The sequence below is a fragment of the Hyperolius riggenbachi genome, chromosome 6, assembly GCF_040937935.1.
Source record: "Hyperolius riggenbachi isolate aHypRig1 chromosome 6, aHypRig1.pri, whole genome shotgun sequence".
Lineage (NCBI taxonomy): Eukaryota > Metazoa > Chordata > Amphibia > Anura > Hyperoliidae > Hyperolius > Hyperolius riggenbachi.
Genome location: NC_090651.1, coordinates 218,700,747 through 218,717,306, shown reverse-complemented (window position 1 = coordinate 218,717,306; position 16,560 = coordinate 218,700,747). Strand labels below are relative to the sequence as shown.

At 50.1% G+C, this 16,560-nt stretch overlaps 1 protein-coding gene across 1 annotated transcript in view; it reads right to left on the bottom strand.

Annotated features, from left to right (window-relative positions):
- The window catches only part of LOC137521317 (opioid-binding protein/cell adhesion molecule homolog), an 838,111-nt gene that overhangs the window by 338,850 nt on the left and 482,701 nt on the right, over window positions 1-16,560 (bottom strand). The window contains exon 2 of the mRNA XM_068240426.1: window positions 7,386-7,470. Within this exon, the coding sequence (XP_068096527.1) occupies window positions 7,386-7,470 (85 nt within the window). The remainder of the gene's footprint in view (window positions 1-7,385; window positions 7,471-16,560) is intronic.

The window sequence follows — 16,560 nt, the reverse complement described above, 5'->3', positions numbered from 1 at the left end:
CTTCCATCTGTAACCTTGCCTACTAGCAGAAGAGGTCAAAGGCGCGTTTCTGATTGGTCCTAGAGAAGCACCTATGACCTCTTTCTTTGGGGGCGGGGCTAGAGACGGAAACTGGACATGTGGTAAGTATAATAAAATTTATTTTAAAAAAAATAGAAAGAAATGCTAATCGAAAGCATTGTACAGTTTACTGTACAGTGCTTCAAATTGTAGCAAAATGCAATCGTAATCACCCTACTGGGTTCCAGCCCTTAAAGAGAACCCGAGCTGGGTTTGAACAATGTGATCTGCATAGTGAGGCTGGATCTGCCTATACAGCCCAGCCTCTGTTGGTATTCCAAACCCCCCTAAGGTCCCCCTGCACTCTGCAATCCCTGATAAATCACAGCCGTGTTGTCGACACACAGCGTGTCGCAGCAGCTGTGTTTTTCGCTATAGTGTCAGTCTGCTGCTCTCCCCACCTCTTGCAGAACTCCCGGTCCCCGCCTGCCTCCCTTCCCTCCTCGCTGACTAGAGGGAAGGGAGGGGGGCAGGGACCGGAGCTCTGCAGGAGGCGGGGGAGCAGGCGAGACTGACACTACAGATGTAAACACAGCCGCACAGCGCGGCTGTGATCTATGTCTGATTTCAGAGTGCAGGGGGACATTAGGGGGGTTTGGAATTCCAACAGAGGCTGGGCTGTATAGGCAGATCCAGCCTCTGTATTCAGATCACATTCTTCAAACACACCTCGGGTTCTCTTTAAAGACAGTTCCTTCTCACATGATCACACACCAATCAGCATGCTTTTCTACATAAGCAGGCCATACAAGCAAACCCCAATTTTATTGTTGAAAATCGGCACAGCATGTCACATCAATCGTAATTTTGAACGATTTTCAGGGGAAAAATAGATGATTGGAGGGAAAATATCGGTCGATTGGACACAGTGGGGGAGCTTTAGTAGATCAACGGCCCATAGCTTTGCACTGTGTCAAACAGTGCAATGCTGCAGTTCCATAGATTTTTAATAGATTTCATTGTGGAATCTATTGCAAATCTGTGCAGTGTATAGATGGATTGGGTAACAATCTGTGCATGTATGGCCACCTATATGGCTCGTTTCCACTAGGGGCGATTCTAAGCAATTCCACAAACATGAATCCGGAATCACAGTGCACTGAAATCAGTAGGCTGCTTCCGAATTCATGTGCAGGGAAACTGAAAAAAAACTGAAGCACTGATTCAGAATTTCAGAAAACACATCTAAATCCCCATAGCTTGCATGGCACTGTTAGATAGTTTCACATGTGTAATCAAATGTCTGTCTTGGATACAGACACTCAGAGACAGGTTCTGAAAAAATCTCCTAAATTAAGGTTTCAAGATGCTTCCTGATTGGACAACTGGAAGGTAAACAACAAGGCACTCCCATGAAGAAACAATGATGACACTTGCGTTAATGTAAAAGTACCTTTAGGCCACATGTGTCAAACTCTGGCCCGCGGCCCAAATTTGGCCCGCAGAGCCATAAAAATTGGCCCGCCAGTGTTTTTATGATTTACATTGATTTTGGCCCACGGCCACATTCCCAGCTCCGCCCCTCCCATCCCTGATCTGCTCTTCTGGTGGCCGGCTCTGCCCCTCTGCCCTCCCTCTTCATATGAGTGATAGAGCGTTGTTTACGCTCTATCACTCCCTTTCTCCGTCTCTCAAGGATGGAAGGAAGGCTTATCTCCTCCTTTCCTCCTCGGCCTGCTAACCCGCCCCCCCCCCTTCTTCGGCCGCAGCTCCTTTACCTCATGGAATCGGTGGCCCGTCCTGTCCCGTAGTCTGCTTCCTTCATCCTGCTCACTACGTGCCCGGCCCCTGGCATGCAGCACAGGAATCACCTGTGACGCGAAGACACCAGAGCAGCTCCCTCGGTAACATCACGTAGTATATGCGACGTTACAGAGGGAGCCGTTCCCGTGTCTTCGCGTCACAGGTGATTCTTGTGCTGCATGTCGGGGGCCGGGCATGTAGTGAACAAGATGAAGGGAGCAGACTTCGGTGCAGGATGGGCCGCCGACTCCATGAGGTAAAGGAGCGGCGGCCGGGGAAGGAGGGGGAGGATAAGGCTGGCTACCTACTGGGGGCACCTACTTACCTGGCTAACCTATACTGGGGCCACTTACCTAGCTAACCTATACTTGGGCCACCTACCTAGCTAACCTTTAGTGGGGGTATCTACCTAGCTAACCTATAGTAGGGACACCTACCTATTTAGCCTATACTGTGCACCTATGTAGCTAACCTATACTGGGGAAACCTACTTAGCTAAGCTATACTGGAGGCACCTACCTAGCTAACCTATATTAGGGGCACCTATGCCTAATTAACCTACACTGGGGGCACCTACCTAGCTAACCTATTCTGGGGGCAACTATAATGGTTACCTATACTGGAGGCATCTACTTGGCTAACCTATACTGGTTGCATCTATGCCTGACTAACCTATCCTGGGGGCACCTACCTAGCTAACCTATACTGGGGGCACTTATACCTAGATAACCTATAGTGGGGGGCACTTATGCCTAGCTAACCTATAGTGGGGGGCACTTACTCGGCTAACCTAAACTGGGTGCACCTATGCCTTGCTACCTATACTGAGGGCACTTATGTTTGACTTCCTATTCAGGGGTCACCTATATATGGCTACCTGCCTTTCTATGCCAAGGGTGGTTTTTTTTTTGTTTGTCAGGTGTTGTTCGATCATTCCAAATGGGGGGGAGGGGGGGATAAATATGACTGTTGGCCTTCGACCTGGTCTAAGTTTTTCATTTCGGCCCTCCGTCTTTTTGGGTTTGACACCCCTGCTTTAGGCACAGATCCACAACTGTAGTCATTAAGGAGTTAAAGGAAAACTGTACCAGCTCTAACTAGCTGGCATATGCACAACTGTATTCCTGGGATTAGGAGGCTACAAACCTATCTGCAGAAAAACAAAACAAAACAGGGAGCTGTGCATACATACAAGCTGTGTTAAACTGGTCTGCATTATCCCTGCTGTGTTTTGTTTCTTCGTTCTAAATTTAGAAGGACTTTAAAGCGGATCTACACTGAATATCACATATTCACATGGTACTCTTCTCCTATCAAGTGATAATCATCTGCCATGTATTTTGCAGAGTCTCCTGCAGAGTTGCTAACAGAGCAGCAGCAGTCACTCACCTCTCCAGGCTTTGCTCGCCCCCAGCGCTGAATGTTCATCTTCCCTTTCGCTTTGAGTCTCTCACTCTCCATCCAGCATTTCTTACTATGTTACTCGCCAGTAAAGTGCCGATGCATCAAATAAAGAGAGATGCCAGCTGAACTACCTATACAACCTATACTGGGTGGGAGGCTTTTGCCTATTCATACTGGGGGATCATGAACCTATTCAGACCCTGCCACTGCTGACCCTCTTCTTCCTCGTGGCTGTGTGCTCCTATCAGTATAAAAGGGCAACTGCATTGCGCATGCGTGTGTATGGTCTGCACATGCCCAGTAGCACAAAACCCCATTATGGGGCCAAACAAAAAAAAAAACATTCTTGAGTGCCTTTGTGCTACTGGACATGTGCGGTCCATTCTTGCGTTTGTTCAGTACAGTTGTGCTTGTACATAGATGAGAGCGTAGGTGATCCAGCTGCAAAGTCCATAGGGAACAGTTCTCCAATCACAGCATCCTGTACAACTTGAATCATTGTAATTGGCTGAATAGTGTGGGCATAGTTATTACATCCTGGCGAAACCTAAGAGTTGTAGAAGATGCTATAATTGGAGAACTGTTGAAACCGCAACTAATCACATTACCAGAGCATCACTATGAGGTATCCCGCTGGGTCACCTAACCACACTAGCGCTGCAGAGTGTGCATTGCATTATGCGCACATTGTAGCATGGGCATTATGCCATACACATAATGTAAACTTATATTTAGGCTGTATTCACAGTGGAACGTTGCTTTTTAATGCAATGTTAAAGTCTCAACGTGTCGGCGTTAAGAGGTAACGCACTGCAAGCAGTGTTACCACAATGCAACATTTTTTGGTTCTTTTTCGTTAGCTGGGCGCATCCTCTAGGTGGCGATAGAACTCCAGCAGAGTTACATCTTTCCCTACTATCCATGGCAGCCTGGAGGGGGAATAGTAATTATCGCCACCTAGAGGACGCGCCCGTCTAACGGAAAAGTACCCATTTTTTAATGTGACTTTAACGTTGCACTGTGAACGGTCCATAGGATTAGCATTGCAGTGCGGTAAGCTGCGTTATAAGACTTTATAATGTGCGACCATAACGTCCCACTGTGAATGCGACCTTAACCTTTCTTCGGTGATGACTGAAGAATATATATTGCAATGCTGATTTTGTTTTTTAGCGTCCTTTTACATTAAATCTATTGCGTTCACAGTGGCAGTGAAGCATACTCATTGTATCATATGCTGCACTGTATGGTTGCACCACATGTCTACTGTACGGCAAACTTTCTGGGACCATTGTGATAGTATCACAATGTGCACAGTGCAGCACAAAGAATAGTTTGCAGTGTTGTGTGTGCAACCTCAGCTCTTTGCTCTAAGGCTTCTTTCACACTAAGACGTTGCGTCAGGTGCTACGTTAAGGTCGCATAACGTGCACCTAACGCAACGCATGGTGGTGGTGGTGGCAGAGGACGTTAGCAAACAGCCGCGTCATGGCGCTCGACCCCCGCCTGCTCGATTCCCGCCGGCGGACAATGGCAGGGAATCGAGCGCTGATAAGGAAGCGCCGGCGGGGACGATCGGTAATCGATCCGCGCGCACGGACGAGCGGGGACGCGGCTGGGGTCGATCCGGCGGCTAATCGAGCCACCAGTCGGCCCGTCTATTCCCAGCATTAGGCCCAGTTCACATTGGAAGCTAAAACCAATACCGGAATAGATCCTAACGGATGTGAATGGACCCATTGTTAACACATGCATCCTTTCACATTGCTCTGGTAGAACGGATCCGCATGTTCCACAGAACAAACCGCAAATTTGGGAAGTTTAAGGCTGGATTCACAGAGCTCAGTTGCATAATGTGTTAAAATGTGTGTGAACTGCAATGGAGACTGGACATAGACTTTGAGGGCTCGTTTCCACTATAGCGAATCTGCATGCGGTGTACGCATGCAGATTCGGATCGAAAATGCAAGTGGATGGGGCTGTTTCCACTTGTGCGGCTGCGGGAGCGTTTTTTGTGCGGCAGAAATCTGCACGGCAGAGCCGTCAGATTTCGCATGCGAGAGGAATGCACGCGAATCGCCGCTAATGCTTTTAATAGGGAAACCGCATGCGGGTTGAGCATGCGGTTTTTGCCGTGAAGTCGCATGCGATTTCGCATAGGTATAATGTTAATGTACACAAGCAGTGACATGGTTAAATTCGCACATACCCTTACCTATGCGGAATCGCATGCGAAATCGCGGCAAAACCGCATGCGGAATCGCACCCACCTGTGATTTCGTCCGCGGGGGAATGCAGGCGATTCCGCACCGCAACAGTGGAAACAAGCCCCAATACAAAGCCTGCATGCAGCAAGTTAGAATAACGCAATTAGCTACTGTGAACAGGCACATAGAATTGTATGGGCAGTAAGCGGACATGCAGATTTTTTCTGGAACACAACTGAGCACTGTGAACCTGGATTGGTTGAAAATAATCTCAGTTGATGGGCACAGTCCATTATGCACGATTATAAAAAAAATAGTGGTCGATTGGATTTATGTCAAACCAAAATTGGGATTTTCTTGGTTGTGATAGATAGGAAGCAAAGATTGGTTTGTTGATGGTGTAGTGAACGATTTTTCTTCCGATCAGAATTTTTGATTACTCAAACAATTTTTTGCTAGAAATTGGACTGTTAGCGGCCACCTTAAAGAGGAACTGTAACGACAAAACGGCCCCTGGGGGGTACTCACCTCGGGTGGGGGAAGCCTCAGGATCCTAATGAGGCTTCCCACGCCGTCCTGCGTCCCTCGGGGGTCTCGCTGTAGCCCTCCGTACAGCCGTGACGCAATATTTACCTTCCTGGCTCCTGCGCAGGCGCTCTGATGGCTGTCGGCGCCGAAGTAGGCGGAAATACCCGATCGCCGTCGGGTCTGCTCTACTGCGCAGGCGCAAGTTTCCGGCGCCTGCGCAGTAGAGCGGACCCGACGGAGATCGGGTATTTCCGTCTATTTCCGTGCCGAAAGTCGCCACAGCGCCCCCGCTGGAGCCAGCAAAGGTAAATATTGAAGCTACAGTCGGCTCTGTCGCCGGCTGTTCGGAGGGCTGCAGCGAGACCCCCGTGGGACAGAGGACGGCGCGGGAAGCCTCATTAGGATCCGGAGGCTTCCCCCACCCGAGGTGAGTACCCCCCAGGGGAGGTTTTTGTTGTTACAGAGTCTCTTTAAGATGATTCTGGAGAGACGGACACGTAACATTGACCGCTCGCTAATGGAACGGATCAAAAACTGATGCAAATTACAAACTGATCCGTTTTACAGATCAGTTATTGCATGGATCCGGTTTTTATCCATCCAGTGTGAACCAGGCTTTAGAGTCTATATACAAAGCAAAACTCTTGAGTTGCTTCCTAATGCTCATTCTGCCCTCAGAACCCTTCCCCAGCAACAAAATAAGCTATTTTGGGTTCCTGCTATTTGAGTGGAAATTGTAAGCAGCTGGTTCAGATTCTGGAGAGGCTGTGTGATCACCAATTAGACATTAACTCATTTTAGCAGAGATAGTTTTTAGCAAGGCAAAAAACTAGTGGTGAAGTCAGGCACTACAAACCAAACTACAGACAAGGCTTTGTGATGCAATTGTTTACAAACAATTGTATTTTGATGTCTTCAATACCACCGAATAGCAGCACTCGGTAAAATATATTTACAGCATTAGCGGCTACTAATTAGTGGCTTCCTGCTTTCTATAAACAAACATGAAGCAATTAAATGTTGTTTTTGTCTAGATGATTGTAGAGCACAACAAAGTAGCTATTTACTAATTTCACTGTCTTCAGTGAATCTTCTGAATCTAGACTTTCATAAACAGAGAAATGCTGGGATTTGTAGTTCCACGTGTTATAGGTCTTCAGAACCCCACCAAGGTGTGGAATGGCTCATATCCCCTCCAGCATGCGGCAGACTGGACACAGTTTCGCTTAGTGTGTGTGGGGTGTGTCATCCTTGACAAATGTGACATCCCTCATATATTGAACGTTGTCTATAAGTCACACCATGCGCAGCTTTATAAAAAAAATTCTTCATCTAACGTCACAGTGAATGCAGAATTAAGTTTATACAATATGAGGTTCCAGGTGACAACATAGAGTCCAAAAAACTGAACTAAGCATAGACATCACCATAAAAGTGTCCTACCTGAGGATGGCGTTGTCCCCTTGTCGCACGGTGACGTTGTCCATGGCTTTGGGAAATCCAGCATCCCCGCTGCGAACTGGCACTCCTGCGGGCACAAGAAAAAGCAGTCTGAGACCCAGTGCAAAAAGCCACCTCCAACAGGGGGTGACCCCCATCCTGAACGACTACCAGTCTCCAATAACCAGAAATACCACCCAGTGCAGAGAGACTGCTGAGCCTGACTGACTGACTGCCCCCTCTGCTACATATCCACAGCCTGGCACCAGCAGAGGGGCACACAGCCTGGCACTGCCTACAGAGAGAGAGAGAGGGGGAGAGTATGTGTGATGTCTCTGAGCAGCTCGCTCCCTCCCTCCCTCTCTCCTCCTTCCATCCTCCCTCCATCACATCTCCCTCCTTCATCTCTCCTCCTTCCATCCTCCCTCCATCACATCTTCTCCTGCCATCAGAATTCTCCCGGTCCTCTGCCTCCCCTTCTTTCACTTCTCTTGCGCACATTATGCAAGCAACACATACAGCCTGGTTTGTCTCTCTATCTTTCACAAAGCCTATTTGTCTGCTTTTTTGCGCAGAGTGCAGATGTCTATATTTCAAAAACAGCTTGGACGTCTTCGTATCACACATAGAAGCACTTTGCCTGCATCATGTACTTATCCCACGTATCTCTGCATCTTGCACAGACCACAAGTACCTCTGCGTCTTGCGCTGCGCTCAGCTAGTTTTGTGACTTGCTCATGGCCTATTTTTCTGTACATTTTCCTCAGAGACCAGCTACCCTTGCAGGCTGCACAGAGTCCAGGCAGGTGTCTCTGCCTGTCCTGCGCTGACCCAAGTGTCTCTGTCTCTCTATCGCAGAGCCCAGGTGTCTCTCCCTCTTAACCTTTATCGCAGAACCAAGGTGTTTCTGCCTTTTTTGTGCAGAGCCCAGGTGTTTCTGCCTTTTTTGTGCAGAGCCCAGGTGTCTCTGCCTCCCCTGCGCAGAGCCCAGGTGTCTCTGCCTCCCCTGCGCAGAGCCCAGGTGTCTCTGCCTCCCCTGCGCAGAGCCCAGGTGTCTCTGCCTCCCCTGCGCAGAGCCCAGGTGTCTCTGCCTCCCCTGCGCAGAGCCCAGGTGTCTCTGCCTCTCCTGCGCAGAGCCCAGGTGTCTCTGCCTCTCCTGCGCAGAGCCCAGGTGTCTCTGCCTCCCCTGCGCAGAGCCCAGGTGTCTCTGCCTCCCCTGCGCAGAGCCCAGGTGTCTCTGCCTCCCCTGCGCAGAGCCCAGGTGTCTCTGCCTCCCCTGCGCAGAGCCCAGGTGTCTCTGCCTCCCCTGCGCAGAGCCCAGGTGTCTCTGCCTCCCCTGCGCAGAGCCCAGGTGTCTCTGCCTCCCCTGCGCAGAGCCCAGGTGTCTCTGCCTCCCCTGCGCAGAGCCCAGGTGTCTCTGCCTCCCCTGCGCAGAGCCCAGGTGTCTCTGCCTCCCCTGCGCAGAGGCCAGGTGTCTCTGCCTCCCCTGCGCAGAGCCTAGGTGTCTCTGCCTCCCCTGCGCAGAGCCCCGGTGTCTCTACCTCTCTTGCGCAGAGCCCCGGTGTCTCTACCTCTCTTGCGCAGAGCCCCGGTGTCTCTACCTCTCTTGCGCAGAGCCCAGGTGTCTCTACCTCTCTTGCGCAGAGCCCAGATGTCTCTGCTTCTCCTGCGCAGAGCCCAGGTGTCTCTGCTTCTCCTGCGCAGAGCCCAGGTGTCTCTGCCTCCCCTGCACTGAGCCCAGGTGTCTCTGCCTCTCTTGCGCAGACTCCAGGTGTCTCTGCCTCTCTTGCGCAGAGCCCAGGTGTGTCTGCCTCTCTTCTGCAGACTCCAGGTGTCTCTGCCTCTCCTGTGCAGAGCCCAGGTGTCTCTGCCTCTCTCGCGCAGAGCCCAGGTGTCTCTGCCTCTCTTGCGCAGAGCCAGGTGTCTCTGCTTCTCTTGCGCAGAGCCAAGGTGTCTCTGCCTCTCTTGTGCAGAACCCAGGTGTCTCTGCCTCTCTTGTGCAGAAACCAGGTGTCTCTGCCTCTCTTGCGCAGAGACCAGGTGTGTCTACCTCCCTTGCGCAGAGCCGAAGCGTCTCTGCCTCTTGCGCAGAGCCCAGGCATCTCTGCCTCTCTTGAGCAGAGCCAGGTGTCTCTGCCATTCTTGCGCAGAGCTCAGGTGTCTCTGCCTCTCTTGCGCAGAGCTCAGGTTTCTCTGCCTCTCTTGCGCAGACTCCAGGTGTCTCTGCCTCTCTTGCGCAGAGACCAGGTGTGTCTACCTCCCTTGCGCAGAGCCGAAGCGTCTCTGCCTCGTGCGCAGAGCCCAGGCATCTCTGCCTCTCTTGAGCAGAGCCAGGTGTCTCTGCCATTCTTGCACAGAGCTCAGGTGTCTCTGCCTCTCTTGCGCAGAGCTCAGGTTTCTCTGCCTCTCTTGCGCAGACTCCAGGTGTCTCTGCCTCTCTTGCGCAGAGCCCAGGTGTGTCTGCCTCTCTTCTGCAGACTCCAGGTGTCTCTGCCTCTCCTGTGCAGAGCCCAGGTGTCTCTGCCTCTCTCGCGCAGAGCCCAGGTGTCTCTGCCTCTCTTGCGCAGAGCCAGGTGTCTCTGCTTCTCTTGCGCAGAGCCAAGGTGTCTCTGCCTCTCTTGTGCAGAACCCAGGTGTCTCTGCCTCTCTTGTGCAGAAACCAGGTGTCTCTGCCTCTCTTGCGCAGAGCTCAGGTGTCTCTGCCTCTCTTGAGCAGAGCCAGGTGTCTCTGCCTCTCTTGCGCAGAGACCAGGTGTGTCTACCTCCCTTGCGCAGAGCCGAAGCGTCTCTGCCTCTTGCGCAGAGCCCAGGCATCTCTGCCTCTCTTGAGCAGAGCCAGGTGTCTCTGCCATTCTTGCGCAGAGCTCAGGTGTCTCTGCCTCTCTTGCGCAGAGACCAGGTGTGTCTACCTCCCTTGCGCAGAGCCGAAGCGTCTCTGCCTCGTGCGCAGAGCCCAGGCATCTCTGCCTCTCTTGAGCAGAGCCAGGTGTCTCTGCCATTCTTGCACAGAGCTCAGGTGTCTCTGCCTCTCTTGCGCAGAGCTCAGGTTTCTCTGCCTCTCTTGCGCAGAGCCCAGGTGTGTCTGCCTCTCTTGTGCAGAACCCAGGTGTCTCTGCCTCTCTATAGCAAAACCCAGGTGTCTCTGCTTCTCTTGCGCAGAGCCCAGGTGTCGTCGCCTCTCCTGCGCAGAGCCCAGGTGTCTCTGCTTCTCTTGCGCAGAGCCAAGGTGTCTCTGCCTCTCCTCTCTATAGCAGAACCCAGGTGTCTCCGCCTCTCTTGCGCAGAGCCCAGGTGTCTCCGCTTCTCTTGCGCAGAACCCAGGTGTCTCCGCCTCTCTTGCGCAGAACCCAGGTGTCTCTGCCTCTCTTGCGCAGAGCCCAGGTGTCTCTGCCTCTCTTGCGCAGAGCCAAGGTGTCTCTGCCTCTCTTGTGCAGAACCCAGGTGTCTCTAACTCTCTATAGCAGAACCCAGGTGTCTCCGCTTCTCTTGCGCAGAGCCCAGGTGTCTCCGCCTCTCCTGCGCAGAGCCCAGGTGTCTCTGCTTCTCTTGCGCAGAGCCAAGGTGTCTCTGCCTCTCTATAGCAGAACCCAGGTGTCTCCGCCTCTCTTGCGCAGAGCCCAGGCGTCTCCGCTTCTCTTGTGCAGAACCCAGGTGTCTCTGCCTCTCTTGCGCAGAGCCCAGGTGTCTCTGCCTCTCTTTAGCAGAACCCAGGTGTCTCCGCCTCTCCTGCGCAGAACCCAGGTGTCTCCGCTTCTCTTGCGCAGAGCCAAGGTGTCTCTGCCTCTCTATAGCAGAACCCAGGTGTCTCCGCCTCTCTTGCGCAGAGCCCAGGCGTCTCCGCTTCTCTTGTGCAGAACCCAGGTGTCTCTGCCTCTCTTGCGCAGAGCCCAGGTGTCTCTGCCTCTCTTTAGCAGAACCCAGGCGTCTCCGCCTCTCTTGCGCAGAACCCAGGTGTCTCCGCTTCTCTTGGGCAGAGCCAAGGTGTCTCTGCCTCTCTTGTGCAGAACCCAGGTGTCTCTGCTTCTCTTGCACAGAGTCCAGGTGTCTCTGCCTCTCTTGCGCAGAGCTCAGGTGTCTCTGCCTCTCCATAGCAGAACCCAGGTGTCTCTGCCTCTCTTGTGCAGAACCCAGGTGTCTCTGCCTCTCTTGCGCAGAGCTCAGGTGTCTCTGCCTCTCTATAGCAGAACCCAGGCGTCTCCGCTTCTCTTGTGCAGAACCCAGGTGTCTCTGCCTCTCTTGCGCAGAGCCCAGGTGTCTCTGCCTCTCTTTAGCAGAACCCAGGTGTCTCCGCCTCTCCTGCGCAGAACCCAGGTGTCTCCGCTTCTCTTGCGCAGAGCCAAGGTGTCTCTGCCTCTCTATAGCAGAACCCAGGTGTCTCCGCCTCTCTTGCGCAGAGCCCAGGCGTCTCCGCTTCTCTTGTGCAGAACCCAGGTGTCTCTGCCTCTCTTGCGCAGAGCCCAGGTGTCTCTGCCTCTCTTTAGCAGAACCCAGGCCTCTCCGCCTCTCTTGCGCAGAACCCAGGTGTCTCCGCTTCTCTTGGGCAGAGCCAAGGTGTCTCTGCCTCTCTTGTGCAGAGCTCAGGTGTCTCTGCCTCTCTATAGCAGAACCCAGGTGTCTCTGCCTCTCTTGTGCAGAACCCAGGTGTCTTTGCCTCTCTTGCGCAGAGCTCAGGTGTCTCTGCCTCTCTATAGCAGAACCCAGGTGTCTCTGCTTCTCTTGCACAGAGCGCAGGTGTCTCTGCCTCTCCTGCGCAGAGCCCAGGTGTCTCTGCATTTAAAGGTGGCCACTAAAGGTCCAATTTTTAGTGAAGAATCGTTAAATTGATTAGATAATTGTGATTGAAATGGCAAAAAATATACTTCGTTGATGTCCCAAAACGACTGCGAACAATTCTAAAAATGATAGTTCGGTGGCAATCTTGTTAATCCGTTGGGGGGGGGGGGGGGGGGGGGGGGGGGGTTAGTTAGTTAGTTATTTTTAATGCCAGTTGCTAGACTTCTCAAACAACCTAAAAGCACACATATCCGGCATCAGGCAATTCCCACCTGTGCTGGATAAATGAGACTCTACTGTAGATACTCATCACTGTAGTAGAGAGAAGCCTTTGGATACTCCAGGGGCTCCCTGATCCGATTCCTTTTTGACCTCACCGCTGCTCCCCAGCATTCTCTTCTTCTTCATGACAGCTCTGCACAGTCACCAATAGAGTTCTTGTCAGCACAGTAGCACGGAGCCACTCCTTTACAGAGGAAAAAGCCATGCACAAGCATCTGCACAGTGCAGCCACACTTGTGCATGGAGGAGGAGTGCTGCCACTTGTACTATTTAACACTAATGTTGAATATTTTCATAGGGTCCCAGCGCAGGATCAGAGGGGCATAAGAAGCAAGGGCAAGCTTTTAGGCTATTCAGACCCTTTCCTCTACTTAGGTAAGTATCTTTTTTTTTTCACTTTAGGTACACTTTAACAAACCATTTCCCTGCTCAGTTTAAATCCCTTTCGTTTCAAACAGTGTTTATTAAGAAAATTGGTATAAAACTGTATAGACAGAGATTCATATTGCCCTAATAAGGTATAGAGAAGCAAGGCATACCAAGTCACTCATCTATTCTCTTAAAGTCAGTGGTACCGATTGAAAATAAAAAAAAGCCAGATACTTACCTAAGGAGAGAGAAGGTTCTGTGTCAAAATGAGCCTTCCCTTTCCTTCCCTGGTACCCTCGCGGCAGCGGCAGCTCCTCCGTTCAAATCCCCCCGCCGCAGGGGACTTCGGAAGTCTTCGGAAGCAGAGTCCTCCCGAAGACACGCGGCTCCATACTGTGCATGGGCGAGCGCACGATAGAGGGCGCTTGCGCGTGCGCAGTCTGGAGCTGCCCGTCTTCAGGAGCACTTGGGCTCCCAAAGACCTCCGAAGCCTCCCTTCGGTGGCGGAAATAGCAGCATTTGACCAAATTGGTTGAATCAATGCTGCTACGGAGGATCCTGCGCTGTAACGGGCACGTTAGGACCCAGAGCCGTCCCTCTCCTTAGGTAAGTATCTGGCTTTTTCTTTTTACTTAATCGGATCTCATTGACTTTAAAACAAATAAGGTAATTATAGTAATACTATAGAAGCATAGTAGAATACAGAGTACAGAGGTTAGTACTGAAATCTTGTTAAATGAAAACAATAACAGAAACCATGTCAGTAAAGACAAAGGGGATAAACCCCATAAAGGGAGCAGAGTGGCAGAGTAAATAAGTATACAAAGGTGGTTTGTTAAACAAAATATACCATGTATTGAAAGCCAACAATATCAGAATAATCAGGGCTGAGGCAGAGATGCTCCAGCCTCAGGGTGCAGTGGAGGAGGGGGTGCACAACTCACTCAGCTATCATTCCCACATTGTGTTTGAAGCAAAGAGAAATAAGAAAAAGGGAATACATGGCAGTGACTGCAAGCCAAATAACTAGAGATTAATGTGTTGGGGGCCCTGGGGCACCTCTTAAAGAAAACCTGTAATGAGAAAAACCTCACCTAGGGTGGGGGAAGCCACCGGATCCTATTGAGGCTTCCCCTGTCCTCCTCGGTCCCACGGCGGCGGAGATCAAGCTCCCCGAACAGCGGGGATGTAAATATTTACCTTCCCGGCACCAGCACAGGCACAGTATCGGCTCTCTCCGCTTGGAGATAGGCGGAAATATATATAAAGCTTTCGGGCCGCTCTACTGCGCAGGCACAAGTCTCTTGCGCCTGCGCAGTAGAGCGGAGCCAACAGAGATCGGCTATTTTCACCTATCTCCGAGCGGATAGCCGCAACAGCGCCCTTGCTGGAGCAAGGAAAGGTAAATAAATGAGCGCTTATCAGCGCTTGTCGAGGGAGAATTCCAGGACGCTTCGGGAGAGCCATCGCTGGACTGCCTGCAGCTGCAGGGGAGGGGGAAGCCTCATTGGGACCCTGAGGCTTCCCCCTCCTGAGGTGAGTACCCCCCAGGGTCACCCAGAGTCTCTTTAAGGTGACCACACATGATACAATAAAATGATCTGAATTTACAGCAGTTCGATAAATATGATCGGATCTCCTGAAAAAAATTAAAGCTTTTTTTTCATTCGACTGAAAAATCCAATCGGATTTCCCATTTTTTTTTCTTTTTAATCGATCCGGAAAGCTGGAAATTTTTCTAAAGATTGTATGGTGTGTGTTAGATTGTCAGTTTATTGATATACACACCCTAGCAATTTTCTTAGAGTTTACAATCATTTTTTATCATAATTGGGAGAAAATTGAACATACGTGTGTGGTACATTGGTCTATTTTTGAAATGTTAATATCAGTCAGAAAAATTTATTACAATTCTTGAATTGAACAGATATTTAAAAAAATTGTATAGTGTGTGGCCACCTTTAGTCTAATAGCAATCAGTGTGTGACGGCTGGGGTGGGAGGGATGGAGGGGAGCATTTTGGAATCTCAGCCTTGGGTGCTGGAGGACCTTGTTCTGGCTCTGAGCATAAGAGATCCACAGGTCCTAAGTCTTCTGGTAGTGTTGGATATGGTCATAAGCAATCGCCAGCATCCATTCATAGATCATTATTTGGTGTTCTTTCTGAATGACTGGGAAGATACTGTAGGTACGTTGGAGGATTTCCATTGGGAAGCTAGGTACACTTTAGCTGCTGTCAGGATCTCTCCTGTAGCATGTTCTGTCGGTTGCAGTGGAACTGCATTTGGGCAGTTTTGACTTACAGTATCTGCTTGCATTCGGTTGCCCATACACTCATCGATTTTTCAAAATGTTTGATTGATTGACTTTTGGTTGATTTTTAACAAAAATCAATCAAAAACAGATCTAGGTGTATTGGGGCCGGTGCAGGAGCGGCATTACATCAATGGACCTTAGCATTGCCGAGTCAAACAGTGCAATGCTGCAGTTCAATTGATTTTCAAAAGATTCCTGACTGAAATCTATTGAGAATCATGTGCAATGTGTGTTTGGAATTGATTCCATTCTAGAGATAATGATTGTTTTGCCAGATCGGGAGGCAATCTATAAGTGTATGACCAGCTCTTTACTTTCAGTTTACCTACATTCAGTTCCACCCAGGTGGTGTTAAAATTGGTCAGTGATTGGCCAATCATAACTGAAAGCGTGTACCAGGCTTAACAAGAATCAGACTCAGGACAGCGAACAATGAAGCTCCGCATTGTGCTATCCTGACTCATTGGAACCACCAATCTCAGCCATATGCTTCTGTATTCCTAGCCTCACAGATTTCCTGTGCTGGGCCCAGGCTCCTCTATTACTGACACTGGCTAAATGTGCCTCTTGCCCTATAATAATGGACATACAACTCCTGTCTTTTCATTTTTCACGTTGTGTTTCACCTTGAGAAAAACCTTTTGCTGCTTTTTTTTCACAGGAATTAATGCTTGTAAGGCCGGAAGGAGGAGAGTAGTGCTCCTATCAATCTATATTTCTTTAGCTAGAAAGCAGCAATTAGCCTGTCAATACACAGAAGTGGTGCTGTGGGACAGTGAATTAAGGAATTCTCTTTGTCGCCCACCAGTTCTACCACGGAAACCACAAGCAAGCTATTAATGGAGATGCTGTGTCTGAAGAGCCAGCCCCTGGTTGGAATGGGCATTGCTGACAAGTGGAACACTAATGAAGGAGATGTAGTTGAAGAGTTTCTCCCAGGCTGAAAGTGCATATAGCTATACCATGCATTTCCACTAAAAGGTATTTTATATTACAGGTGGATATACTGTACTGTATAGTAGCAGCTGTATCTGATGTGGCCTGAACAAGAAGTGATTAGGACTCACTGAATCCCACTAAGCAGCACCAATGTGGTGTTTTGGGCAGGAGAAGACAGCTGAATACACTCTGAAACGTTTCCTCAGGAAAAGCACTAGTCACGTGCCTATGTTCACTAAAGCCTGGTACACACAGCCAACTTTTATTGACCAATCATTGCCCAATTTCATCATCTCCGTGTGGTATAAGAGCTTACCTGCAAAATACGTTAATAGTATTTAAAATCTGGTGGCCCTCATACTACACAGAGGAAAAATTGATCATTGGCCAATCAAAATTGGATGTGTGTACTAGGCTTAAGCCTTAAAGTACACCTGAAGTAAGAAACGAGTGAATTGAATGCAAATTGCCTGCCTACCATGCTGATCCTCTGTCTGTA